At 42.8% G+C, this 27644-nt stretch overlaps 1 protein-coding gene across 5 annotated transcripts; it reads right to left on the bottom strand.

Moving 5' to 3' along the window:
* Positions 1-182: 182 nt before the first annotated feature.
* On the bottom strand, positions 183-27407 carry SETX (senataxin). 5 transcript variants are annotated; one of them, XR_014855472.1, is made up of 27 exons: positions 27266-27407; positions 26126-26312; positions 24833-25013; positions 23367-23577; positions 23081-23190; positions 22394-22613; positions 22135-22254; positions 21078-21249; positions 20792-20882; positions 16181-20392; positions 15254-15353; positions 14607-14783; positions 13754-13983; positions 13090-13257; positions 12813-12969; positions 11870-11971; positions 11306-11418; positions 10550-10621; positions 10131-10280; positions 9548-9655; positions 8726-8913; positions 7975-8067; positions 7204-7368; positions 6632-6769; positions 4200-4287; positions 3829-3922; positions 3595-3726 (listed from the first exon to the last, which is right to left on the bottom strand). XR_014855472.1 is itself a non-coding variant. In XM_085076951.1 (26 exons), the coding sequence occupies exons 3-26, from the start codon at positions 25010-25012 to the stop codon at positions 2572-2574; spliced, it is 8520 nt and encodes a 2839-aa protein (XP_084933077.1). In that variant the 5' UTR covers positions 25013-25226; positions 26126-26312; positions 27266-27407; the 3' UTR covers positions 183-2571. The 5 variants fall into 5 exon arrangements, 4 of the variants coding, with proteins under 4 accessions (XP_084933077.1, XP_084933078.1, XP_084933076.1 ...); XM_085076951.1 differs by lacking the exon at positions 3829-3922 and having other exon boundaries at positions 183-3726; positions 24833-25226; XM_085076952.1 differs by lacking the exon at positions 3829-3922 and having other exon boundaries at positions 183-3726; positions 24833-25157.
* Between the last annotated feature and the right edge of the window lie 237 nt (positions 27408-27644).

Here is a 27644-nt window from a genome sequence, read left to right as displayed (position 1 = left end):
ATCTATCAAAATTGTACCTGATCTGTTTGTTCCTCAACGCAGATTTGAGTCAGTGAGAAGTGTGCTTTGGCTTGGATTTTGCTTGGTTTTCCGTGTTATGGGTATAAAACAAAAGGAGAAAAAGTTAATTAAAGCTACAAACCTACTCTGAGTGGCTTGTGAAGATGGGAAAGTATTCTGAGTGCAATAACCCGAGCATTTGTTTATTAACAAGTAGAGCGCTAATGATACAGACTGGTATAGCAGCAATAATCCCCTGCTGGAGACTGACAACTTAAGTCAGATAAACCTAGAATTAAACTAGAAAAAAGGTCTGAGCCACTGACACACCTCAGTGATGATTATGGAAAAATACAGGCATTATAGAGTACAACAAAAATGAAATGTTAAAACAAAGTTCCTTCCAGCACGTGGCAAGAGCTGCTCTCAGAACATGTTCTGAAATGCAGACTGAGAAAGTAAACAAGGAGAAAAGTTTCAGAGAACCATTCTTGTGACCAAATTGCATTTAATAACCAGAAAAGCATTTCCTCATTCATTTTGTTGCCAGCTTGACTTTATTTACATCAAGACAGTCCAAATGGCTTCCACAGCCGTGGGGTTTGCAGAGCAGCAGCCTTTTAATGTGCTAAGTACAAACAGCAGGTAGGGCAGCACAGCCCTGCCAACAAGAGCCAAGGGGCTTGCAAGATGACAGTTTTTAAATATTCCTATTAACATAAAGGGAGATAACACACAGGGTATGGAGTCTGTGATGGGAGTGACAGAAATGTCCAGTTTGTTAAGGTCAGAATCACTCAGCAGCCTCACAAAAGTCACACCAGCTGGAGGAGAGCACCCAGGGCTGCCAGGAGGAGTCAGGGGTCACTGAAGGATTCAGATTGCTACGTAACAAATAACTAGCAATGAACAATACACAGATGCTGATCTCACCTCACAGGGAGCTCCCAGATTCTCCCCATTACATTAAAACACTCAGTCCTGCACAGCACAACAAACTTGGACAGGACAGACAGCAATAAAAGCCTCCCCACACACCTCCAGTGCAGCTCCTACCAGTAAAGCACATTTGTTCCAGGCTTGGATGCATTAGGGATGTGAGTTTTGCTGGCAATCACTGCCTGAAGCAGCACCTGGTGTCTCCCTGAGCTGGAGCACAGAGCTGCCTGGCAGCAGGGTCAAAGGACAAAGCTGGAATTACCCTGCAAGGAAGGCAGAACAGAAAATGGAACTGAAGATCGTGGCTAAACTGTGGCTCATTTGCTCCAGCAAAACCACTGCCACAATGCTGGTTGAGTCAGTGACAAGGGACAGCAGGACACTTCCCTGCTGTCCCTGATACACCTGGAGATGGCACAACCTGGCTCACTCCCAGTGCACTCAGCTGGTACTGACCCTGCAGCTCCTCCCTTCCCTCACACCTGCACTCTCAGGTTATCCCCAAGCAAAACTCAGTGCATGTGAAATGCTGCTCTTCACCTCTGTGAGACACATACAAACTCCAGAAAATGAAAAGGGATGCTTCACAGTGACCCAAAGGAATTTTTAGTAGAATTAATTCCACTTTTATTGGGAAATGTTATGACAAGAGGAAGGTTTTCTTAAAAATAATTTTGTTTTTTTTACCGTCCTCTTTTTGTGGCTGCATATTCTTCATCAGCACAGTGGAAAGAATTCAGTAGCAACATGTAGAAAGACCTAACTGCCCTTTTATCCCTGAAGATCTCCAAAAGCTCCATACAAAGAAACCCAAATGATATTACCACTAACTGTTAACTAGATCATGGATCAAGATTCCACAGTGCTGTTGATTTCTCCTCACAAGGACACAAGTAGGACGAAACAAACCTCACAGGCTTTAGTCTGCAGATTTTGTTGCCACTGCAACAAGAAAGGGATGGGGCAGCAGCAAGAGCAAAACTCAAGGCACATTTGTATCAACAAAAACTCTTCTGTTCCTATAAAAACAGGCAATAAAATATACAAAATAAGTAGAATTCTCTCCATTCAACCAATGTACATCTGACTCAGTCCTTCCTGAGGCAGTAGTGGAGCATGAGGAAGAACCACTGCTACCACATTTTCAGTTTTTCTATGAAATAAATTAGATATATTAGTGCAAAGGGAAAAGAAGTCCGTCTTTTGGATTCTGGGGTTGGTTTGTTGGGTTTTGTTTTTGCTTTACTCTGGTTCTTCATAAAAAATTACATCTCTAAGAAATTAGCATTTACATAAAGAAACAAGAAGCTACGTATTTACCAAATATCTTAAAATAATTCTGTATACTGTACAAATATACATTGTTAAACATTTACAACCTCAGCTTCCTAGATGACTAAACCCTCTTGTCTTACAAGCAATGCAGCTACCCAACTTCTCTTCTCAAAACCTCAAAGGTACCATCTGTCAGGTATTAAGTCCCTTCACAATTAGGGACAGGATGGGAAAGAGATCTACTGATAATAGTGATATCAATATAAGGGAGTTCCAGCTGTGCTAAATAATTTAAAATACAGTTCTTGCTAGGCAGAAATCTGGGAATAGATTTTTGGTAATGAGCCGATAGTAAAGTCAGGGAAAGATCTTTCTTCTCTTGGCAGAGTTTGATTCTGTGTTCTCTGGTGATTCCTGGGATGGTCTCCTTGATAAACCACGAGAGTCTTTGTTCCACTCACTGCTGCTGCTCTGACCTCCATCACTGGGGGCTTTGGAAGCACTTTTGGACACAACTCCTCTCCGGTCACCCTCGTGCTGAGCTGTCAGAGATGCTGTGGGAAGCACATTGCACTGTCCTGGTGTTTGCTGGGCCTTCCTGGCATTTTCTGTTCTGCAAGTCTGATCCCTGGCAGCTGAAGACACATCCAGGCCTGGCTGTGGTGCTGAGCCTGGATTGCTCTGGGCTGCCCGATGGCTGTCCTTCAAGGGCTGCTCCTTCCCTCTGGCTTCAGTTCGACTGGCCAGGCTTGCCAGCCTGGGGTCCCTTGGTTTCTCTGGATTGGCAGCAAGTGCTGCAGCCCCCAAGGGTGTAGGGGCACTGCTCCTCCTGGCATCTGCAGCTGGAGCTCCCCCAGGCACAGGGGCACTGCTCCTCCTGGCATCTGCAGCTGGAGCTCCCCCAGGCACAGGGGCACTGCTCCTCCTGGCATCTGCAGCTGGAGTTCCAACAGGCACAGGGACACTGCCCTTCCTGGAATCTGCAGCTAGAGCTCCCCCAGGCACTGGGGCACTGCTCCTCCTGGAATCTGCAGCTGGAGCTCCCCCAGGCACAGGGGCACTGCCCTTCCTGGAATCTGCAGCTGGAGCTCCCCCAGGCACAGGGGCACTGCTCCTCCTGGAATCTGCAGCTGGAGCTCCCCCAGGCACAGGGGCACTGCTCCTCCTGGAATCTGCAGCTGGAGCTCCCCCAGACACAGGGGCACTGCCCTTCCTGGCATCTGCAGCTGGAGTCCCTGCAGGCTGTGTGGGCCCTCGGCTTCCTTGGGGCACTGCATGGCCAGGGCCAACAGTAAGTTCCCGTGGGCTGTTTCCAGGATTTCCAGGCTCATTCCTCTTGCCACTGGAAGAACCAGCCTGCACCGCAGGAGATGTCTTTGTCCCTCCTTTGGCTGGGGGTTGTCCTGGCTTCAAAATCCTCAGAGCCTCTTTCTTGTAATTTTTTTCTGTTGTCCTGATAATGGCCCCTCTTTTCTGAGCATCCTGAATCAAGTGATTCCAGTTTTTATCTTCCTTTAAAAGAATAAAAACAAAAAGAACTCCCTGTTATCAGCAAGAAATCAACACAAACGGACAGAGGTGTCAGAGGATGCACAACCTCTTTAATCAAGGTACCTGACACAACTGTCATGGAAACCACTGTTATGTTCCTTCTGGAATGGAAGAATCTTATGTTTCAGGTGCGAAACAGCAACAGACACTCTGGCTGCTGTAACACAGGGAAGGCACTTTGAACCATTAGAACTTCCAAAAATGACAATTCCTCAATTTCCAGGAGTTTCGCTCACTGGCGCGGGGCTTTAGCGCCCTCTAGCGGCCAACTAGCGCCCCCACCACCACCCCACCCTCGGAAAGCCCAAAAATCAAGGACTCTGAAAACACAAAGTTTATTCCCTTGCACGGATTGGAGCAGTCTGAGGACGGTGCTCAGTCCCCCAGCCCTCAGGGGTGGCTCACAGAGCCCATTCGATTGGCACTGCACCTACCATGAGCGTCTGCAGCCGGCCCAGGATGAAGAGGCTGAACCTGGCTCGGGTAATGGTGACATTCAGTCGCTGCAGGCTTGCCAGAAACCTGAGTGATAAGACAAAGAACTAAGCTCCTAAACTGCTTCTTCCACAAGGTTTAAGGGTTATGAGAAAAAAGACATAAAATTAAATGTCACTGAAATTAACAGCAGCAGGTCCTCCCCTTCCCCAGACCCCACAGGGGCAGCCCTGCCTCATGTGAAAGGCTGAGCATGAATTGTGTTTTCTTTCTTTCACCACTGATTCCTTGCAGGGAATTCCAGTTCTTTCCAGCCCTTGCCGTTGATGTTTCCTTTCTTAGAACAAATCCCCTCTTAATGCCAACCACTGCTTCCTTAAACGTTCCTCAAAGTACTGAGGACATCAACCTCACTTCACCTATCAAGACTTTAAGCTTCTTTTTGACTTGAACTGAAATAGATTAATAATATTTGGCATGATTAATGGGAAAACACCCTACTGAAATACTGAACACTGCACATGAATATTTTATTTTAAAGGTGACCTGCACTGGAAGCACATCAAGGCAGACTTTTGCTTTGTCATGCTTCAAGAGGAGAGAGTATATCCTTGCAGAAATCTGGTTTTGCACTAGGAAAATTATCTAGTTTGGTTTTGAGGGGTCACACACTGAAGTACTGAAACCTAACCAAATGCTGAGTGTATTCTTGAAGGTTTAGTTTTGTTAGGACTCACCAAAACAAAAAAAAAGTGTTTGTGAGACTGATATCAATTATTTCTACTTTAATGATAAAGCTTCCAAAATGCACAGCTTGTTCTAACAACATCCACAACTCCAAAGTCCTTATCCAACTTCATCTGAGCAGGTTTGCTATCAATGCCTGACTCTGTGGTCACTGCACTGAGACCTCAACTGCAGCAAGGACTGCAAAAACCACAGAGTCACCTCAAAAAATTTGGACAGTGAAGGAAAAAAGAGAAGGAGGAAGCAGACAGGGGAGTGGATCCAGCAGCACAGATAGAGTTCTCTGGGCCTTGAGAAATAAAAGAGGGGAGACCTTGAAAAGCTACTAAATATTCCTGACAGCTTTTACAACTGAAAGACAAGATTATTTTCTCAGGAATGGAAAAAAGATCCATTGTCATCTCTTGGTGTTTTCTTCTCCCAGTTACTTTCAGAGTAAATTTAATGCTGGACTAGCAACCCTGGAGAACAAATACTTTACTCAGCTACAAGATCATAGGTAAGGGTGTGGCAAACATTCCATCACACCTTGCCAAGGACACATGAAACAGAGATGTCCAAGTCATCAGCATGTACAGCTGCTAAGGCACTGCACTGGCAAAGCCTGAATATGTAAACCTTCATATATTAATGTATAAACACAGCAAGCTAGAAAGTTCTCTTCCAAAGGGCAGACAGAGGGTGAGTCCTGTGTCAGCCAAAAGAACTGGCAGATTCCAGCTGCCTTCCATTCCCAGACTCAATCAGTCAGATTAAGAAATCTTCAAAAGGCATTGTTGTTGTTTACTACAATATTTGGATTCTCTCTCTTCCCAAAGTAACATGGATCAGCACAATTAAAAGCCATTTTTCTTGCAATCAGAGAATAAGTATCAGAGGAACATAAGCAGCTTAGTGAAAACTTGGTATATAGATAGAAGTTTTTGTTTATGTGACCAGACTTCCCCAAGTTTAACTTGGAAGGCAGTGAACTCTAAGAAGGCATATTTCATATTTTCACTCCCATTTTTTAAACTAAAATGATCTGCAAGTTACAGAAATAAATCAGCAACTACTGTAAGTGCTCTGGGGGTAAACAGTACACTCAGTGTTCAGTTCCTTCAGTTTCAGACAAAAAAACTCAACATACAAAATTAACAAATCTGCAATCATGAGTTAAGACTTCCTGCTAATCTCCCCCAGCTCAGAAGACAAGCACACTTATCTGCAAATCCCAGATCCAAATCTGCTACATCACATTGCAAGTGACATGTACAACTAGTTAACAGTACTTTTACAGACATTGACAGGACAGCAACAGCCACAGAAAATGGGTTTCATTTTGAGAACAGCATTCAGAAAGTTACAAGGTGTACCAAAAGCCACAAGAACAATATCTGCTGCAGTAATAATGCAAAGAGCCAAGATCCCAAAGCCAATCCTGCCAAATCCAGGCAGTGGCAGGATAAGGGAGCTGTGGAAGGAGATCAGCACATAATACAGAGCACATCACCAGCATTTCCCTGTCCCTCTTGCTCAGAGATCTCAGACCAAGAACACCAATTCATGCACTGAGATACCCTTTAATTCACTGACAGGTAGAAGAGACTTGTTCTATATAACCTTCTAAGCAGTCCTACTAAAAATATGCCTTTCTCTACTGTGTCCCTGGAAATGGGATTGCAAATCACTGTAGGACACATACCCAATGGATCCTTTGGAGCTGTTTGCCTGGACATAAGCCACAGAGGAGCCTTCTGAGCTGTTTGCCCTGACACAGGACACGATGATGCAATCCTTCTCCCGTCCCTGGAATGCATCCACTGTGTCCACTTCTCCTGGGCTGTTGAAGAAATATGATTTAGCAGCTTGCTAATTCTGAGTTGGATTTTTAAACAACACAATGATGCAAAGAGCCTAAGCACTATCTTTAATGTTCATGTGTCAAACTCAGCAAGGGTAAATTTCTCCTTCAGTACATGAGCCTAAAGCTGAATTTACCTTTCTGAGACCAGCATCATTACTGAAAATCTGTTTGGGTCCACACAGCTTGGACTTCTAGGTTCTTTTAAATCAGCTTTATTCAGAACAGCAATATAATCAAAGCATGTAGGTAATAACTAAGTAATGGCATGAAGAGACCATGCCTGTTTTAAACCAAGTACAAATTTTAGCAGTACAGAAAAAAGTTTGAGTTTTTACAATTACTTTAAGAGGATAAACAAAGGATTAATATTCAAAAGCCAAGGCCCACTTGAAAGCTTGTGGTTTCTTTACCTGTTATTCTTAAACACACTGTCTAGTTGTTCCTGAATTTTCTTTTTCTGTGCACTGTAAGGGGTAATTATTCCAATGCGACGAAGGCCCAGATCCTTCCTCTTTTCTTTAATTGTTCTAATTAACTCCATCACCAGCTTCACTTCTCGAGGATTACTGTAGGAGCTGAACAGGACAAAGTGGAAACATTACAGAAACACCTTTGAGAGATATTTCCAATTCAATGCTTCAGCCCAGTTTGGTGGGGGATTGAGAGTCACAGGCTATTTTGAACTTCTGCAGCCTCTTTCACACAGAGGCTCAAAGATCTGGGCAAGCAGACCCTGAGGAGGGGCTAGCAAGCCTGGGAAGGGCAGGCAGAGAAAGGCTGCACTTCCATGTTCCCTCAGCACCTCCCAGCTGTGCTTTCCTTACACAACAGGCAAAGGGGAGGACTGAGCCTGCCACCTCCTGGCATCTCCTCAGCATGCACCTAGGAAAGGGAAGCCACTGATAAAATCAGGAACTTAAACTTTTACTAGAGTGAGTAGAGACTGCAAGCATTTATTGGCATCTAACAGAGAGTCAGACCAGGATTAAAACCAGTTTCAGATTACAAAAGAAGAAGCCAAAACCAGTCAACCTCTGTTTTTTGCAAAATTAAATAAAGTAGAAAATGCTGTTCTAGCTACTTGATCCATATTGGAACACCACAGGGGAGAAGACAACTATTCTGTAGGCAACTGATTCTCAGAAAATCTAAACTATGGCTGAGTAGAATGCAGGACTTACTCATTGGCTCGCTCCTCACGACCATCAGCTACATCAAAAATAAGGTAGGGCTGGAATGGCCACTCTGAAGAACATCTGTTCTCCTCTATTGCCCTGTAAATAACATTTTTATTACTAGGCAACCGCACAACTAAGAAATTCTAAGAACTGACACTTCGTTAATTTTCATCACGGTTAACACAAGCAACTCTCCAGGATGAGAGGAAATGGCCTCAAGATGCACCAAAGGAGGTTTGGGTTAGGTTAAAGGAAATTTTTTTTCACATAAGGGGGTGTAAAGCATTGGAACAGACCCTCCAGGGAAATGAGACAGTCACCATTCCTGGAGGTGTTCAAAAATCAGGTGGATATGGCATGTGAGGACATGGTTTAGTGGTGGAAAAGGTTGACACTTGAACCTGATGATCTTAAAGGTCCTTTTCAGCCTTAACCACTTGACAGATTGTGGTCAACCAAGTGACAGATTGTCACTTTCTGCCTTTTTCCTCTGCAGAGTCCTTCGTTTTCCCTGCTACCCAAACAGATTGAGGCCTGAAAATGAACTCTCAGCACTCTGTATGCTCAATTTTAACCGATCTAGTTACATCACCTACCACACCCAGCATTAACAAGAGACAGAATGCACACTGTCTCCATTAACCACCTTTCCCCCTCCCACAACCTCAAGCATTTTAGACTCAAGAACACCCTGACATGAAAAGGTTGCTTTGAAACACCCCCTGCTTAGACAGGAGAACAGAGAGCTACTCACTTGGCAGTCTTTAGAGTCCTGCCATAAACATAGTTGGATGGGAAGAGGCAGATGTCTGGGTGCATCCTGTACTGCACGGTCAGCTGCACCACGGGCAGGCTGTGCAGGACGTTCCTCTGCACTTGCTCCTCCAGGTGCCTCTGCAGACGAGCCATCAAGGACTGGTCATAGCCATACTGCTGAGCTTTCTGCCACAGGGAGAACAGGAGATTTCATTTGGGGTCTCATTCCCCACAAGTGAAACTATTTTAAACTTGCTAAATTGCTGACAAAATGACAAGTCGCACTTCAGTTTTCTACGTGTGCTGGTCTTATTATTTCAGTAAAGGCCACCTGAACAAATCTGAATTTTTGTGTGTAGTCTCTAGCAAGACAACTTCACTTTGTGAGTCACAAAACAGTAAAATTTTAAGAACATCAGCCATAATGAAAAGCAAGACCTTCCCCAGGTGGGATCTCGTTAAACAAACACACATCCTCTAGACAATTTAGCCCTCTGAAGGAACCAGTCTGGTTTTCCTCCATTCTTTATCAGGTGTTTAAAACAGCCCTTACTGTTGGATACAAGGAAATGCTTGTGTAAGTTCATCCTTAAAACACCTGAAGGGTCAGGAAGTCTTTGTCCTCCATTTCTTAAACAATCTGACACTGACTGAAGCTCCCAAAATGAGAAAACAACATCCCTCACAAACCAAGTGCCCAGCTCAAAGTCTGTACTGCCCCATTGAAATGTATCTTTTCCCCCTCTTTAAATCTTTTCTGTGAACACCGTTCCGTACCTTTATCCACACTACGGTATGAAAATAGAGCTTGAACACTTACAACTGATTTGACAGTAGGAGGGAGCTGTTTGGGATCTCCAACAAGGACAAGTTTGTTACAGCGATGGATCAGTGGAATCAGTGTTTCAACCTCACAGGACTGCCCTGCCTTTTGGATATGCAAACAGGACAAAAATAGAATTTGTAAGCAAAGGAAGAAGTAGGTTAGATTTCCTCTAACGCAGCCAGAACAACTCAAATGCTTTAAGAGTCTTCTAAAAAAATAGAAAAAAGAGGATAAAGAAGGACTTTTCTCTAGTAAAAAACTACCAACAGACTTATTTTATTATTATATATGCAGAGCTATCCAAACAGATATAAATATAACCAAACCATCTGGAAACCTCTACAGCAAAAAACTCATGGCTAAATTGTGGTTCTAAATAAAAGCTGTCTGCCATTGCAGCACCAAACAAGTCAGGAGAAAAATCAATTAAAAGTTTTTCTCCTTGTGGTTCTACAGGGGACAGGGCAGGCAACCCACAAATATTCCAGCAGCAGCCAAACAGCCCCAAGCTGCCTGAGTAGAGCACAGGGCAGGCATGGAGGTGGAAGAGGCTGCAGTTGCAAGCAGCTCCACTGACCTCATCCACGATGACACAGCTGAAGGGATCGAGTCCCTGCCGGGAGAAAGCAGATTCCAGCAGGCTCCCTCCGCTGGTGCTCAGCGTGCAGCAGATGATGTCAGACTCCAGGATGATGTCTGTCTGCACTTTCTGGGAATGCCCTCGGACCTGCAAGCACAACAGGACATCCTGGTTAAAATTCAGCCTTAACTGCAACACTGAATACTCCTGTTTGGGCTTTTTTTCCCAAAATGCAGCCAGAGTACAGCCAAATTTCACAGCTGCCTGGCCATAATTTACTCATCTATGGCCTTTACCTGTTTATCTACTACTTTATAAATGCTCCCAGCTACATCAAAACTGAATTTCACCACAATAAAGGACACAAAGTATAAAAAATATGTCAGCTGAAGTTTGTTAGAGATAAATTCTCCTACCTCCTTCAGCTGAGAAGCAAGTTGTTGTCTCTCCTTTGCAAGTCTGCCAATTTCATCATTTAACATTTGACTCTGGATGGGAGAAAAATTAAAGAGAAATCACCTTTAACACCACCCATTTCTTATATACATTCTTTCCTCCCATAACCTAATTAATTTCCTAAACATTTAGACTTGCTCAGAGTGTCTTTTAATATGAAATGTGTCTGAAGAAGCTGATCAGTTTCTTGGAAAGCTGTCAACACATTTAGGCTCTGCAACACCCAATACCAGATCTTACATTTCTGTGCAACTGGGAAATGGTTTACCACCAGAAATCTCTCATTTGAGCGTAAATGCCAAATTTTTAGACAAAAAACCCCAGAAAACTTCAAGTGCAACACATATTCCAAGATCTCAGATCATGAGGTATGTTACTATTTCCAGTGAAACAAGAACAGACATATACAATCAAATTAAACCATTAAGATTTATAATAAATATGGTTACATTACAATCTAACTGGTGACAGAACCAAATGAAGACTACTGAACACCAGAGCAACAAGTGGCATGATCAACCAGTGGAAAATACTGGCATAAATAAACTAAAAAAATCTTTTGATGTAAAGCTCTTCATTCCCTTTCACAGTGCTACCAATTTTTCCATTAGCTGAAAAACCAGGTGAAGAGACAGCTCTGCTTAGAGGTGACATCAAAAAAGAGTTTTGTGTTATGAACACAAAACCACAAATGGGATTAAAAGTTATCTTGCTACCTCTCTCTTCTCACATCTGTGCATGGCACGCGCTCGAGAGAGCATGTCCAGCTTCTGATCCAGAGCTTCCTTCTTCTTCTGGATATCCTGGTCACAGTCACCTGGCTTTCGTTCTGTAATGAAGCAAAGGAGAGCATAGAGCAGCAATAGCAAAACTGTTACAGTAACTCTTGCTCTCAGTCATAGATCCAAGGGTTTCAAGGGCAAACAAATTCTTTTTTTGTTGCATTTTTTGTTAAGTTTTTATCTTGCACAATGAAATCACTGAGATTTGCTTCCAGTTGTAGCTCTCAAATGCTGCATTGCTTAAAAATGATGGCTTCAGCATGTATGTAATATAATTTCTTTTAAAAAAACAGATAAATAAGAAGTCACCTTGCTTATTTCTTTCCTTTTCCTTGTATTTTGGCTCATATATAAACTGCCATTAAGAAAAACAATGCTTTATAAAATATTATTGTAGAAAAATCTTCCTTCTCATAGAACACATAGTCCTATGATGTGAAAAACATCCCCAAGCTCTTATAGAAGACTGAAGAAAAGTCTGATCTCTGTGTTACTTACTCATTCTGTGTTCAACTTGCTTATCCAGGCTGAACCCCCGGACTTCATTGTTGATTGATTTTTCAGCACCAAGTCGCACTAATTTGATATCACCACAATTTCCTGTTTACAAAATCAAAGTACTCTTAAATTACTCCAACTGTCTCTGTGCTTTGCTATGACAGTTCAAAAAATGGAAACATCGTGGATACCTAACAAGGCTTTTTCTTTTCTACTTATCTGGGGTTTTCAACAACTGACTTATACTTTTCTAAAGGCACCTACAAAATATTCAGTAACTCCAAACTCTAAAAAATAAAGATGTCACATATGTTTTTAGGGTGGCTAACACCAAGAATGTTATTTTGAATTCAGAGAACTACCTCTTATTCTCAGGTTTATCTAAAACTTCCAGAATTCCAAACTTGGACAATACTGAGTACCATCAAGTAATGCAATTGGTAAGTCAATACCAGATTAACATTTGGCCGTAATGCAGATATTTTTCCCCTTGCCACAAACTAAATGTCTTATTAAGAATTCACCTACTTTGTATAAGTCACAAACTGGGAGAAGGAAAAATGAGAAGCTCTGACACATCAACATTTTAACCAGTCTGTTTCCCATGACCCACGAAGTCCAATTTTATTAAAAATAAAAGCAAGAGACTTGTGCTCAAATCCTCAAGTACTTAAAAACTGGTGAACTTAAACTAACAACATGAGGAAAGGGTCAATATCTAAGTAAAAACAAGGTGTAACTTATTTAAAAAAAACACAATACACCTGTCAGAAAAGTACATTAAAGTTAACAAGAGCATGAGGATGTACCAGTCATGTTCTGCAAGAGGAAGAAGCTGCTCAGAGGAGCGTGGAAGTACAGAACATAATCAATCCACTGCTTCAGTTCCTCCTCCAGATTTTGCCCATTTAACACTAAAACAGAATTTAAAAACAAACCATACCCAAAGGCTCCTGTTTGTTTTGGCATTTTTCCTTAAAAGCAATGATGATCTTCTTCATGAGCTCATCAACAGCAGCGTTTGATGGTGCACAAACTAGAAAACGGTTTGGCTTAATCTTGGAATTTTTTTTCCGAGCTGTTTTCTCATTCCTAGTGTTCTACAGATTAATTAACAACAAACCAAAACAACTCTTTAGATTGTTTTCATTTGAGATTGAGAAGCCAGACAGTACATTACTCTAAATCAAACCCCTGCACATCCCACCATGTTCACTTACTTCTCTCAAAACACGGGACAGAAGTCCTACAATAGTTTTTGATTTTCCTGTCCCAGGTGGTCCATGGATAAGGCAGATCTTGGGAAGTCCTGGATGTTGCTTTACCATGGCATAAGCTGTTTCAATGGCTCTCTTTTGATCTTCATTGTATTCATTCATGTATGAAGCCTGAAGAAATGGGCAGGGAAAAAATAATGAATTGTTGATCACACCTTCCACATCAAGTTCTATACTTTCAGAATGCCCTCACCCCTCTAGTTAGAACCCATAAGCTGGAAGGGCAGGGAAGCTTTTGATCCTAGGTTTGCTCTAGATGCACACCCAATCCTCACTTGAAAGTTGTAACAACGGTTTTGTTCAATCTCCACACCTTTCTTTTACAATACCTTTTCCACATCTTATTTCCTGAACACTTCCCCAGTAAGGGAAAAGACAACTGAAAGCAGTTTGAAGAGCACTATGTCAACAGAGCCCAAACACCACAGGAATTTCAGACTCCTCTCCCCATCCCATCAGCCAGCTCTGAAAAGGGCAGTGTTTCAGTGCTTTTGAAGACTATTTGCTTGGTCATCTCAACAACCAGCACAAAAAACCAGACCTGCAAAACTCATGAGGTCCAAACGCCAGCTTTGTTAACCCTGGCACTGCCAGGTGCAGGACTTACAGCACTTCCTGAGGCTACAGGCAGGTCTCTGGGGCAGAAGTCATTGTAACTTGGATTTATGATGGGTTTAGCCAGGGGGCTCCTGCTCAGCAGCAGAAGACCTTTGAACTCTCTGTGTGTGGTCACCAGGGAGCCAACCACCACACACTTCACTTGCTTCTGGATGAAGAATGACAGATTGCCTCGGGTTTGCACAGTAAGATGACAAGCAGTTTGATGCTCCTTTTGTCCTTTTAAAGAAGAATAAGAAACCAAATTGTTAATTCAAAGACTATACAAATCATTAAGTGAAAGATACTCCAGTATATCACTCAATGAATCCACCAGAACAAGGTGCTGTCTTCTTCTAGGGAATCAACAACAAATTCTTGCAAAATCCCAACACTTCCCTACCCCCACCAAGAAAAAGACCAAACAAAAAACCACTGCTCTGTACAGCTACTCAGATCACTGCTTTAATAAGGCAGGTACTGGGTACTTAGTAATCCAGGTAATTCACAGTTCCAGTTCCCAAAGACAGTGACAATTTCAGTCAGCGAGATCATGGAAGTTCATGGCACTTCGTATCTCACAGCAAAGCCACCCTAAGGATGTGTGCAGAGCACTTACTTATCACTAGTTTCTGTTTTGACATGAAGTATTAACATCTGCATTGAAAGAAGTCTCTAGAAAAATGACGGCAAGCAGGGCTGCAGCTTCAGTTCCTGACTTATTATAAAGCTTCTACACAGGAAAACCAATCCCATTTCCTCTGAGGCAAGTGCTGTACTAAAAACCACAAACTGCCAGCTATGAAGCAGCATTTTATGGCAGCAAGAAGGATCCCACTTTTATTTCAAGCCCAGGTACTCACTATTTGGATAGCCAGATGCACGAGAAAATCGTGTCACGAGGCCGACATGATTCACTATGTGGTTCTCCATCCCACTTTCTTCCCCAAAGGTGTCTTTCTCCTTGTGGACCACCAAAAGGATTAAGTCATCCTCCTTGGGATGAAGCTGCTTTGCCAAATCACTCTCTCGTAATTGAGCTACCCAAATGAAAAATTAAAATTAGAACACTGAAAGGAAAATGGTTATAATTACTTTCTGCCTGTAGAGGTGATGTGATTAACATATTGCATGTACTTCTGTAATACTCTTCTGATAACTTTTAAAGCTGTTGAAGGCTATAGCAAAAGGTTATTGTAAAAATTTTAACTCCTTTCTGCACTCCTAAACCTGAGCACAGCACTGTATAAAAACAGAGCAAGTCAAGGACTACTTTATCAAAACAAGCTGAAAAAAAAAATCCCAGCTGAGAGATGGGGAAGGCACAAGTTCCCTGCAAAATCCATATTTCTCTTACATGTATTCTAACAAACAACAGCTAAGTCAAAATTCATTCTGTATTTAAAGTAAATACAAAAAACCTCTACCTGTACATGCCAGCTCATTATAAGGCACCATCTACTTGAAGATCAGAAGATTTTATTTAAAAAAAAAAACCAAAAACCCTCACCTGTAAAATGTGCTGTATTCATGTCAGCAGAAAAGCTCTGTAAGTAGAAGCAGTAACTTCTTTCTCTTGCTTTCTGGTTTTCTACCCATTCTTGTGCCAGCTACGTGTTGAAAAGGAAACAATAATGCTTTGAAGGGTTTGGTGTATCAGAAGAAAAGCTTATAATGACTCAAAGGGCAAATAAAAAGAAAGCCATCAGACTGTCAAGTGAATATATCAAGAGTCTAACCCATTTCTTTCTTTCACATAAGCATGGCCATTATATATAAACACATAGGGCAAACAGAAGTTCTTCCTAGTCACTCACCCCCTTAATGTACTTTTCTTAAAGGTCTTCACAACTAATCTGAGTTTTCCCTGACTGCATTTTCACCTTAAAACATCAGTATAATCCTGGCATTGTCTATTTTCTACCTTATTTCTATGGAAGAAGTGATGCAATGACAACTTGAAAGCATTCAGACATTAATTGAAGGAACCCTGTGTTTTGTCACTATTAAATTATAAACCAGTAAGGACTGGAAAAACATTTCCTGGATTAACCTACTCTCTCATGTAAGTTCTCAACAGAAACCAAAACATTAGGTCTTTATCCTCTGTAGGTGCTTATCCTCTGTTGTTTAAATACCTCAGCTTCTTAAAGATTTCTGTTTTGAGCTTTATATGCTATAGAGAGAAACCACATCCTGTGTCACCCTTTTTTATTGTGCACCCAGGAGAAAAATAAACACTCCACTGAGGTAACTCTGGAAGTCCCCAACCTTAAACATAACAACTGTTTGGATTATTTACACAAAATCATTCCTCTATTCTGAGCTATATCTGAACATTTTCAAAGGTAAACAGAGGACATAAACCAGGTTTTAATCTCTGGATAAAATTTATTAGTGTTGATGAATCCAAACCAAAAGGCAGAAAGCTACTTACTGTTTCAAAGGCATTGAGCATCATCAAGGGGAAAAATGTATTAAAATAGTCATTGTAGCCCTGAAATTTGACAGGAACAGAGGCTACTATGGACTGCAGAAGATTATTTGGAGTTCCAAAGAGGCTGAAGTTTGCAAACATTTCGTAAGTCCACTTGAGGACTTGATTAACAAAAATGCTGTAATCACGCTGCTGACCGCCAAGAAAGGAGTAGCTTTCTCGGCCAGGCCCTCTGGAAATATTTGAAACGTTGTCATAGTGTCTATTCTGTGACTGAAGAACATTACTGGAAACAAGGGGTTTGAAACTTGGAGATTTGCATGTTGGATTTCCTACTGGTGCAGTCTTTGTATGTGGTGGTGGCCTGACCAGCACTGGTTTGGCTGCATTCACTTTGCTTTTTGAAGGTGGGGGTAACTTTCTGACTTCTTCCAGATCCTTGCTGAAGGCTGCATTCCGTGAAGAACTTGCTGAGCTGAAAATTTTGGTAGTGGAAGGCTTCTTTATTTTAGGTGGCAGGAGAGAAGGCTTGGCAAACACGTGATCTGCCCCTGGGCTGGTGGCTGTGTGTTTACTACAGTATTCTCCAGGCTTTTCCACCTTTTCCATACAGTCTTTGTACTCACATTTTACAACAGCTGAGGGCTCATTCTGCTGAAGGCTTTCATCAACATCCATTTCCTCTGGGTTCTTACTACCTACAGCAGCATCTTGAACACTTTCCTCCTGAGAACATAACTCCATATCCACAGGATCTAACTGAGTTAAAAACAGATTATCATCACCTTCATCACTGCTTTCATCTGACTTGCACCCATTTTGTTTTGAAGGTTTCATCTCACACTCAGGCAGGACAGTGCAACCTTTTCCTGAAGACTCATCTTTATCATCTCCAAGTGTAGTGGAAGAGAGACTTGAATCCATAGGGACAGGAAGAACCACCACATTCTTATCCTCCAATTTTTTGTTCGAGTCCGAAGAATGAGGCATTTTAGAGGTACTTGCCAACCCCTCCACAGAGAGGCTCTCAAATTTTCCCTCACTGGCAGAGGGACAAGCAGTGTCTTCCCTTTTTTTCTCCCTCTGGTTTTCAACAGATTCTTTAATAGACGCCAGCTCAAAACTTTGACACTTTTGTTCCGCAGACTTTGCACACGCTTTGGCAACTTTGTTTCTAATCTCCGAACTGCCTGCAGAGTTCTTCCCACTTCTTTTGGGCCTCGTCTGCCTTGAATACCGACGCTCTTGGCAGATTAGCAGCCCTTTATTATGTTTCACTAACAAACGCTGAGCCTCTGTCTGCTTGGTCCTCTTTCTCTGCGCCACTCCAATCCTGCCTGCAGCTTTGCCGTGGCTGCGCAGCTTCACCAGGCTCTCCAGGGAGGGCTGGGACAAGTCGAACGCCTTGCGAGGGCCTTTCTTCAGCCCCAGCTTTTCCACAGTCGATGCTGGAGCGGGACTCTGCCTAACTTTCCTTGGAGGAACCACGGCAGGCATTGCCCTGCCAGCCTGAGAACGTTCTGTCGTGCTTTGAAGGGGTGTTTTATTTTTGGCTGTTTTAACAACAGGAGATCTTTTAGGGCTTCTCTGAACAGCCAGGGCTAATTTACATTTTGCTGTGGTCTTCAGTGGGCTTGTGCTATTTTTCTTAAGGGCCAACTTTGCAGCCAGTGAGATGGGAGATGTAGATGCTTTGGGTTCAGGTGATTTTGAGTCCAGGGTGAAGCCTTTATCAGGACTTTTGTCTGCACATTTTTCCAGCTGACCTTTTGCATCTTCCTTGCTAACTGATTCTTGCAAGGTCGAATTAGTCGCCTCTTTTGTTTCCTCAGCTTTTTTCTGATGAGAAGCATCTTCTGTCTGCTTTTCTATTGAGCTTGCTGCTTCTTCCATGGTGTCATCACTTAAGTAATCCAGATCATAACCCCAATCATTTAAGCTATTGTTCAGGATGTCATCTGAACTACTATTCTCAGCTGCTGGTGAAACATGATCTTGTTTATACTCCTGAGTTGGTTCCACAGCATACGCTTGAGTATCCTGCCAAGCCGAAAAAACCTCAGCTTCTGTTTCAAATTCAAAGTACTGAGAATCACAGTCATCCAGTAATATGGGAGAGCCTGGAGACTTTGACTGTCTTTTAGTGTCACTATCAGAAATGCTGCTGGAAGTTGAAGACTGCTCTGCACACACATTTTCCTTCTTGGTTTTTGTTTCCTCCTTGTCAGACACACTTTTCTCTTCATCAGAAGAGTCTGAAATTACAATGACTTGATTTTTCAGGCCATTTGCACCACAGGGACACCTGGTACTTTGGCCCTCGTTAGAAGATCTTACAGCACCTTTCACTTTCCTTCTAATATCAGACACACTGGGGTGTACTGAGCTTTCCGGGCTGGACGCAAAGGAAAAATTGACACTTTTGGCATAAGCAGCTAAAGATAATTTACTGAGTTCTCTATCAACCTGGGAGTCTGATAAAGTATCATCTTCAGGAACCATCTTCACAAAATCCTCCTCCTTCTTCCCCACTGAACTGTTTTCCCTCCTGAAATATTCTGAAAACTCGAGCAACCTGTCACTTGATTCACACTTCAGTGGCAGTGGCCTGATCATAGTCCTCTTGTTTTCAGAGTTAAATGGATTATAACCGTATGTTGAAATTTTATCCCTAGAAAAGGTCTCTGAAATTTGATTTCTGCAGTCATATTTATCCAAGTCACTTAAATTAGGCTGCTCCTGGTTTGAAGTTTGTATGTTGGTGTTTTTCTTAAAGAAAGACATCAATGATGAACCTGATTTTTCTTCTGTTGATACTTTTTTCACTGAGGTGTCATTACGCCCTAAAAGCAAAGTACTGTCATCTTCCTTCCCCTGCACAGCAGGTTCATTTCTAAAGGAGTTAGAGCAATCTAGTGATGCTTGTTTGGATACCTGTTTAATGGGGCCCAGTCTGGACTGGAACACACTGTTTACACTTGTCTCCTGCATACTTCTGCAGTTACTTGAAGACAGAGAATCGAGATGAGTTTGAGCAGACAGACACACTGGTTCTGCTTCGTGTTTGATTTCTAACTCTCTGCCTCTCCTCAAATCTGCATGCTGGGCATTTGAATTAAAACACTGATCATCTGTATTGCATTTCCCTGCCGCAAGATCATAGTTCCTATTTTCCTGAACTTTCCCACCTACTTTCACTGTCAAACTGTTCTGTGGGAAGGTATATTCTTGAGCTGTCAAGTCATCAGGTTCCTTTTTAATATTCATCAAGAGGGCGCCTGTGGATGTGCAAGATGCTGAGCTTCTAGATGCTCTACATTCCTCTTCCCAGGCATTCCTTCTCCCATGGAAAGTGTTCTCTTGACAATCTCTGCCTTCCTTAGACATGACAAATGGTGAATGAAGGTCCTCTCTCTCATGTCCACTCGTCTTGTATCCATCACCACACGCACTCCTCTCCTGCTTTACAGAGATGGCTGGCAAAGCTGTCGAGTTTGATCTGCTTCCTCCAGCCAAAGAGGTGATCAGTGCTTTGCCCTTGATACTTCTTATAACCTGCTTCAAACACGTTTGCAACTCCTGTGCTTCCTGGCTGCTCAGCTGCCAGCCCACAGCTCTGTTTCCCCGCAGGAGGAGGTTCAGTTTGTCCAGGTACTGCTTGCACAGGGCGTGCTGGCCGATCTGGTAGCCCTCCTTGAGCAGGCTGCGGATGAGCTGCACGCAGGCATGCTGCACCGAGTTTGGGGCCTGGAAGGATCCCACACCTGAGCCCTTCACACACAGCCCTGGAGCCTTCTCAGTGCACCGTGTGAAGGCTCTGCTTGGAAGGGTGGCACACCTCACCACTGCCTCCACCCACTCCTGGGAGCTGATCCACAGCAAATGCAGGCACTTCTTACTTCTGTGGAGTTCAACGATGGACACCAAGATGAGGAGGAAGAACTCGGAGATTTTGTCACACTGCTGGAATCTTTCGATGAGGATATCTTTGATTTCTGAGCAGAGGTAGTGGATGACCTCTACTATATATGCTACACCCAAGTCCTTGAGATCCATGAGGGACTGAACAAAAGGGATGAACCAGAGGAACGTGCTGTGATGGACACGCAGGTCTCTGCCAATGTCAGACTGAAGCATGTTAGCCAGGGTCTGCATATCTTCATACATGTTGGGGCAATACTCTGGGCAAATGGCAGCCTTCCAGCCAGTGTCCTGAAAAACACATTCACCACACAACATCCTCAGTGACATGCACATGTACACAGTTTAATATGGCAGCATCTCTTATATACCAATGTAAGTCAAAATCTAAATTTAAAAACTGGAACAAATAAAGAGCACACGGATGTACAGGGAACTGAAGTGTAACCTATGAAAGCACTATCAAGCAGTAGTTCCTTTAAAAATCATTGTGAACTGTCCAAAGATACAGTCATGCTTACATAATTTGTCCTCAGATAATCAAATACACATTTAAAGCCTTTAAAAGGCATTTCATAAATACAACATATTAGCACTGAGAGATGAACACACTCAGAAATGTTTCGTCTTGACAATGTCATTCAGTGATCACAGTTCAAAGAACAGGAAAATAAAATACTGGTTTAATACCTTTTGAGGCTTCTCTGTGTTATAATTATACACAATTTGACTGCAAGACATCATGTCATCACCATAGTCTGACTCTGGCTCAGATTTTGTCCTAAAAAGAAACACATATCGTTACAGATTCACACAACTAAAACTCTAAGAAATGAGATTTTTTTTTTGGAAGAACCTCAAAATTTTAGGGAACCAACTTCAACTTTTCTTTGCTTGAAGTTGGAAACATGATTTTTTTTTTAATAGCCATCTCCCTCCCCCAACAGAAGTTACAGCAGCACTGACAAGAACTGACCTCCTAAAGCTACTGCGAATATTTTTGATTTCATTGTTGTAGCTCACACTGTTGATTATGGTTTGAAAGGCTTGGACAGGATCAATAAGCTGACCCCAAACTTTAGATCCGAGCTGATCCAAAATAACCATGAAACAGTGCAGGGCAGGCCAGAAGGGGTCAGTGGAATCATCTGAAACACAACAGCAACAGGGGAAAGGGTTGAAATTCAAGTTCTGGACATTCCCAGGCTAAGCTGAAACTGAAAGTAGCTGGTTTTCATTGATTTTTCTAAAACATCAATATAAAAAGAAGCATTCTAGTAAGTTGCAGCTATACTTTTTAACCTGGAAAAAGAATGAGAAAAGTCAAGCTCCCTTATCCATACAAAGACACTGCTCCTTATGCAGTCTTAAATCAACAGGAACCTGGATGTCCATTATTAACATTAAATAATACTGGTATTTCACAACTCTATGAAACTGATTCTTTCCCATTGATTTTTGCAGGGCTGTGCTAAGAAGTTGCACAACTTATATAGCTATTTATACTTTTATTTACACAGCTGATTTACACTTCACATTTATAATAGAAGCAATTGGTTTTCTTTCAAGTGGTTTTCTCCTCCTTCATGTAAGAAAATATCATACCCTTAATAAACAAAAAGTTTATAAATATCTGCTCTTTTAAGAGGAAATCCTGGTCTTGAGCTCACAGGCCATTCCCAGGTTATGCCATGGTAACCCATGTGGTTACTAAATCTAAATTCTGAAGTCCAAATTTAGAGCTGCAAAAGAGCTCCCCTCAAATGGACAGATGGAAGAGACAAATTTTAAGGCAAAACCTCTAAGTCAGACATAAAAAGAGCACTGCCATCCCTTCTTCACTTCAGAATTTAAATGTCATTTTTCAGTGTTTGCCATTACTGCCCAAATGTGACACCTTTCAGAAAATAAACTATCCTCAGTTAAAATCACTTCATATTACACTACTAAGAACTTAACGAGGAATTTGATAAAGATGGAAAATGGACTATAAACTGTCTTAAACTCAATCTTAACTAATCAAAATTAGTTACCAGCTGATTCTTTCTCCATAGTGTGAAGGATAGACTGCATGAAATCATTTTGTTTGTCTGGGCCCAGTAACAAAGAGTCCATAGCTTGTTCTTCTAGCACTGACAGCAACATGCAAATCCCTACAGAAAAAAAAAAGAAGCAACCTATCTATATATTTGAAAAAATACACAGCACCTATGAAATTGTAAAGCTCTCACTTGAAAGATGTGTTTACAAATGGGAGACAACACAAATTCATTTCTGATCATAAGTACTCACCCAGCCAATAGTTCTTGTAGTTGGATGTATCATACAAATGAGCTGGCAGAAGGATGAGTTTACCCTTTTCAAACATTGAAGAGCTGTAAATATCTGGATTCTCAAAAAGCCCCAACTCAATAACTTTGAACAAACAAGTCAGCACTTCCTCTAAGTCGTAGTAATCATCCCTGTCAACCTTCCCTAAATTCCTTGCTGTTAGGATGGCCCATCGACGAATCTAAGGATTGAAATAAAAGGTTACATATTAATAAAAAGAAATAAAATCACAATTCCATAAGAGGAAGCACTGCTGTTACAAATGGGACACAGGCATATTTTTACTAATAGAATAATTAGAAATAAGTCTTCAAAATAATCTTAGAAACAGTCTTGTTATACCTACAAGATGATGTTGGTGACAAGAAAGCTAAAACTCACGGTAATTCTTACAAAGAAAATTCACTGGGATTCATGTGCAACAGTGTAGCATTTGGTTTGTACTAATTTTATGTTATTTACATGTTACTGACCAAGATTTTCTAATGAGAGAACTGCATACTACAACAGATGTCAAGTTTTATTTACAGACAAATGCACCACAGATTCTTCTGAGATGATGGAAAACTAGAAATCTCCCTTCAGTATTAACACGGTGCACAAAATCAGGCTTCACTGGAGTTCAGCAGAACAGAAAAATGAACTTACCACCTCATTTGGGTGTACCAAAAAGAGATAAATTCCTGGGTATTTCTCAAAGACCTGAAATGAGTCATGACTTAGTTCCATTCTACAGAGCACTTCTACACACAGCTCACCTAGAAGGGTAAGACACAGTTATAGTAAGGACTAACCTACAGACTCACCAAAAAAAATTTATTTAGTGTCAAAATAAATATACACATTGATACTCTGGTTTAACTACTGTTTATTTTCACCTCCTTCAGTAGGAACATCACCATTCCCTTCCAAGAGGACATGATCAGATACGTACTGACTTTCTTATGCAGCAGCAGGTATGGGTATTTCAGTATTTCCAGCAGGGGCACTCGCAGGTTGTTCTCAAAATTTGGGCCCACATAACCAGACAGACGTGTCTCCCCATTCTCATCTACCAGAAACAACTCATCATCTTCTCCTGTTTCTTCATGCATGGATTTCTCCATGTGGGCAACAAGGCGGGAAGTTTCCAAGTCCCACAGGTCCTATTCAGTGGGGGAAAACAACCAAAGTATACTTGTAAAGGAATTTATCAAGAACATTTATTATCACGTTCAGAAATCTTAATTAGTTTCAAAACTTGCAATTTCATTCTGAAAAGTTTCTTTCTATGCATGGTTCAAAACATTAAAAGCTTTGAAATCAAATTCCATTATGTAAAGCACATTATCTCTCTCTTTAGAGTTACAATTACAAAGTAATTTTTAGAAGAGTAGCCTACAAACCAGAAGCAATTTCATAATTCTGTTATATTTTCATATTGATTTCAATACTTATTTCAGGCTATAGGTTAGTCACAAAACTTTGTTCCACTGGCAAATATACTGTGAGACACGATACAGAAAAAGATCATATTTAGGAAGATGGGAAAAGCAATTATAAAATCTTGCCTTCTTACAGATGTTGCAATAAGCAGAAGGAAAAGAATGGAAACAATGCAAAGAGACTGATTGATTTGCTGGATGTTTGTAGGGATTCACTCACTTAACATTACTCATCTTAAGTAACTTCAATTAGACACCAAGTTTACTCCCTGCAGTTAATAGACACAAAAAGGAACTTGCAGTAGGTCCAGACACTTCTCTTATTTCCACTCTATGGAACTTCCAGTCACATGGAATTGCACTCCAGAGAAATCTAGCTGACCAATCTGAAGAGCAACCTTTTAGACATCTCTATTGTGATTAATTAGCTACAAATACATATTTTACATACAGAGACACAGAAGGGAAAATAAGCTTTCCAAAAATACTAAATTGTGTAACTAGTGAGAGAAATTGCAGAAGAGATTTAATTTTTTTTTGACAATTGCACAGTCTTGCAAGGTCTGATCTGTGAAATTCAAACAGGAGAAAGCTACGAATGAGAAGTGAAAGCAAACAAAAACAGGAACAAACCAAAAGGCGTAGAGAAACCAGCGGAAAAGAGAAAATTAAAGAAATGAGCTGTTAGTCTGGCAGATGTTCTTTGTTTCAGATGACAAACCATCACAGGATGAAAGAAGTTCAAGTGTCTTGTCAGCAACTTAGAGCTACTGTTTTAGTTCTAGCCAGGTTGAATATATGCAAAACAAGAGGGTCTCTGTTCTACAACCAGCAGTTTGCAACTCCATATAAAAAAAACCCAAAACAGTTAAAAAGCAACACAACCTATTCCCAAAAATCGATAAAACACAAACCATGCTGATAAACAATAAAACACAACCCGGACCAGAGAAGCCTCTTAATTAATCTTAATTACCTTATGCAGCCTTGGACACTCTTCCCTCGCCTTGTGGTACTCAACCACGCACTCCAGGCAGTAACAGAGATCATCATTGGATCCTTCAAAATCTTCCTGGGACAGCCTTTGAGCAGCATAGTGCTTCAGGAACTCGGTGGTGTCAGCACCACTCTGTGTGCACCATCGGCATGTGCTCATTCTGGGGGTGCAAAGGAGCAGGAATTGAAGCCCAAAGCCTTCAAGTGGCAAAATATTTCCTTTCAGCTACAAAAGGACCCAATTTTCAAGTGTGGTGAGGATTTCAGGATTTCAGTTACTCATTAGCAGCCTCCATGCAGGTGTTCTGATACAAGATACAGGTGCATGCAGTTAAACAGATTAAAGCATTAAAGGAACAGCACACAAAAAATGCCTGTGGAATAGCAAACAGTAAAGGTAAAGCACTGAAGTCAGATATATAAACAACAAAAAAAAAAGTGTGAAACCACATTTCACATAGAAAAAAAATCTCCTTACCCACACACTGCACAATTTCCTGAACTACAATGCAAAGCTCTTTATATTATTTTACTGGTGTCTCTGGAATCTAGGTCTAGTGGCACAGAGTTTAATTAGCTTTTTTCCTCGATCTCCTGCTAAGATTTATAGGTCAACAAATCCCTGCTGTCACAAGCAAAGGATATTTACGCAGAACTTTCCTGTCTCTGCTAGTTTTATAGTTAGAAATTGTGCTAAAATTCTCACCACAGATTGCTTCCTCTAAAAACAAAAATTCTTCACTAAGCAGCAACAGAGTCATCTCAGACCCTGCTAGTCTGAAAAACTCAACAGAACACTGGAATCACAGAATGGTTTGGGTTGGAAGGGGCCTTAAGGATCACTTAATTCCACTCCCTGACATGGAATGAAACACATTCCACACCTTGCACTGTCACAGGTTGCTCCAAGCCCCAACCAACCTGGCCTTGGACATTTCCAGGGATGAGGCAGCCATAGCTTCTCTGGGCACCCTGTGCCAGGCCCTCACCACCCTCACAGGGGAGAACTCTCTCTTAATATCCAATCTAACCCTGCCCTGTCACTTTCAATCTACTCTCCCTTGTCCTATCATTACAGTTCTTGATGAAGAGTCTCTCTCCAGCTTCCTTGTGACCCCTTCAGATACCACAAAGCACGAACTCTTGAACCAGCTATATAAAAAGAAAGATGGTAACTACTTTTATTCAGCACAACAAAGCTGGATAAAGCCAAGCCATAAGTCTCCTCATGCATACACATATACTGGGAAAACCCAACAATTGTGGCATTTACCTTTGAAAAAAGGAGCTATTTGCTGTGCAGGTGTGCCAGGTCACATGGTGGGAAGGAGAACAGCGCTGCCCTGCAGCCAGGGAAGGGGCTGAGCCCTTCAGCCATACATGTCCTGAGTGCAGAGGGCAGAGCCGTATCCTCAGCAATCCACCCCCTGGTGACCAAGTCCTGGTGGTATTTCAAAGATCTAGAGCAAAACAGAAATCAAACCACTGAATCACGGAATTGGTCCAGCTGGAAAAGACCTCGAGATCATCGATTCCAACCTGTGACCAAACAGCACCTTGTCACCCAGAGCAGAGCACTCAGTGCCACATCCAATTGAACATCTCCAGGGATGGTGACCCCACCACCGCTCTGGGCAGCCCATTTCAACATTCAACAACCCTTTCAGTGAAGGAATTCCTCCTGATGCCCAACCTGAGGCACAGCTTGAGGCTCTGTCCTCTCCTGTCACTCAGTGTCTGGGAGAAAAGGCCAACCCTCACCTGCTATAAACTCCTTCCAGCTAGTAGATCAGCAGAAATCGGTTTAGCTCATACTTAAGAACTGCTTTGCTATTTACATTAATAGTTGCATTAATGCATTTCACAAAGTGGTAAGTACGATTTGCAAGAGAATCCCTTCTGTCATTCAAATGCGGAGGGGACAATGTTTATCTCCTTTTCACTTACAAAACCCCAGCTGAGAGCAGCACTGTGCCCTTTAACGCTGCTATCGGCTGCGGAGCCTCACCATCCGGGATGGAACGCTCGAGCACCGAGCACTCTTTCGGTTTCGCGGTTTGCGCCGCCGCAGCCGCCCCGGTGCTGCCCCCAGCCCCACCGCCACCTCAATCCCAGCGCCACCCCAACCCCGACCCCACAACGAACCCAAACACATGGAGCGCCCCTGGGCCCCCGACAGCTCCACCTGAGCGCTCCCCTGGCCCTGGCCGCCCTGCCCGGTGCCCTCCGTCCTTCCCGCCAAACGGAGCCGGCCTGGCGGGGCAGCGCTGCCCTGAGGCGGCGTGAGGGACCAACACAAAGGGTGTCCCGGCAGCAGCGCGGGCTGCGCCGCGGCGGCACAAGCTCCAGCGCGGTGCCGGGCGGGCAGGCGAGCAGACGGTCCCTCTCGTTGCTCGCTGCGCTCCCCGCTCACCTCACGCCGCTCCCGCGGGTCGCTCGGTCCGCCCGGCCCGGCCCGGCCCGGCCCTCCCGCACTGCCGCCGCCGCTGCCGCCCTGAGGCCGCGGCGCTCCCCGCGCTTCCGGGCGCGGCCGGAAGTGGGCGCTCGCCGCCTCCCGCGGGAGGAGCCTTAAGGGGAGAGGCGGCGGGCGGGAGAGTGAGGCGCGGCGGGGCGTGAGGGGCGCGGGAGCCAGGGAGGGCAGCCGGGGCACTGCCTCGAGGAGAAAGTTAGTTAAATACTAGAATAATACAATCCCAGCCTCAAGCCGAGCGCAGAGCGGGCGGGCCCGGCTGCTGCAAGCAGAGACCCTCAGGGGAAGGTTCTGGTGCAATGGCAGCTGCTCACATCCAGCT

This window comes from Lichenostomus cassidix, chromosome 17, assembly GCF_008360975.1.
Source record: "Lichenostomus cassidix isolate B80296 chromosome 17, HeHo_3.0, whole genome shotgun sequence".
In the NCBI taxonomy this organism is placed as follows: domain Eukaryota; kingdom Metazoa; phylum Chordata; class Aves; order Passeriformes; family Meliphagidae; genus Lichenostomus; species Lichenostomus cassidix.
The sequence above is the reverse complement of the archived record's forward strand: the minus strand, read 5'-3'. Positions and strand labels throughout refer to the sequence as shown.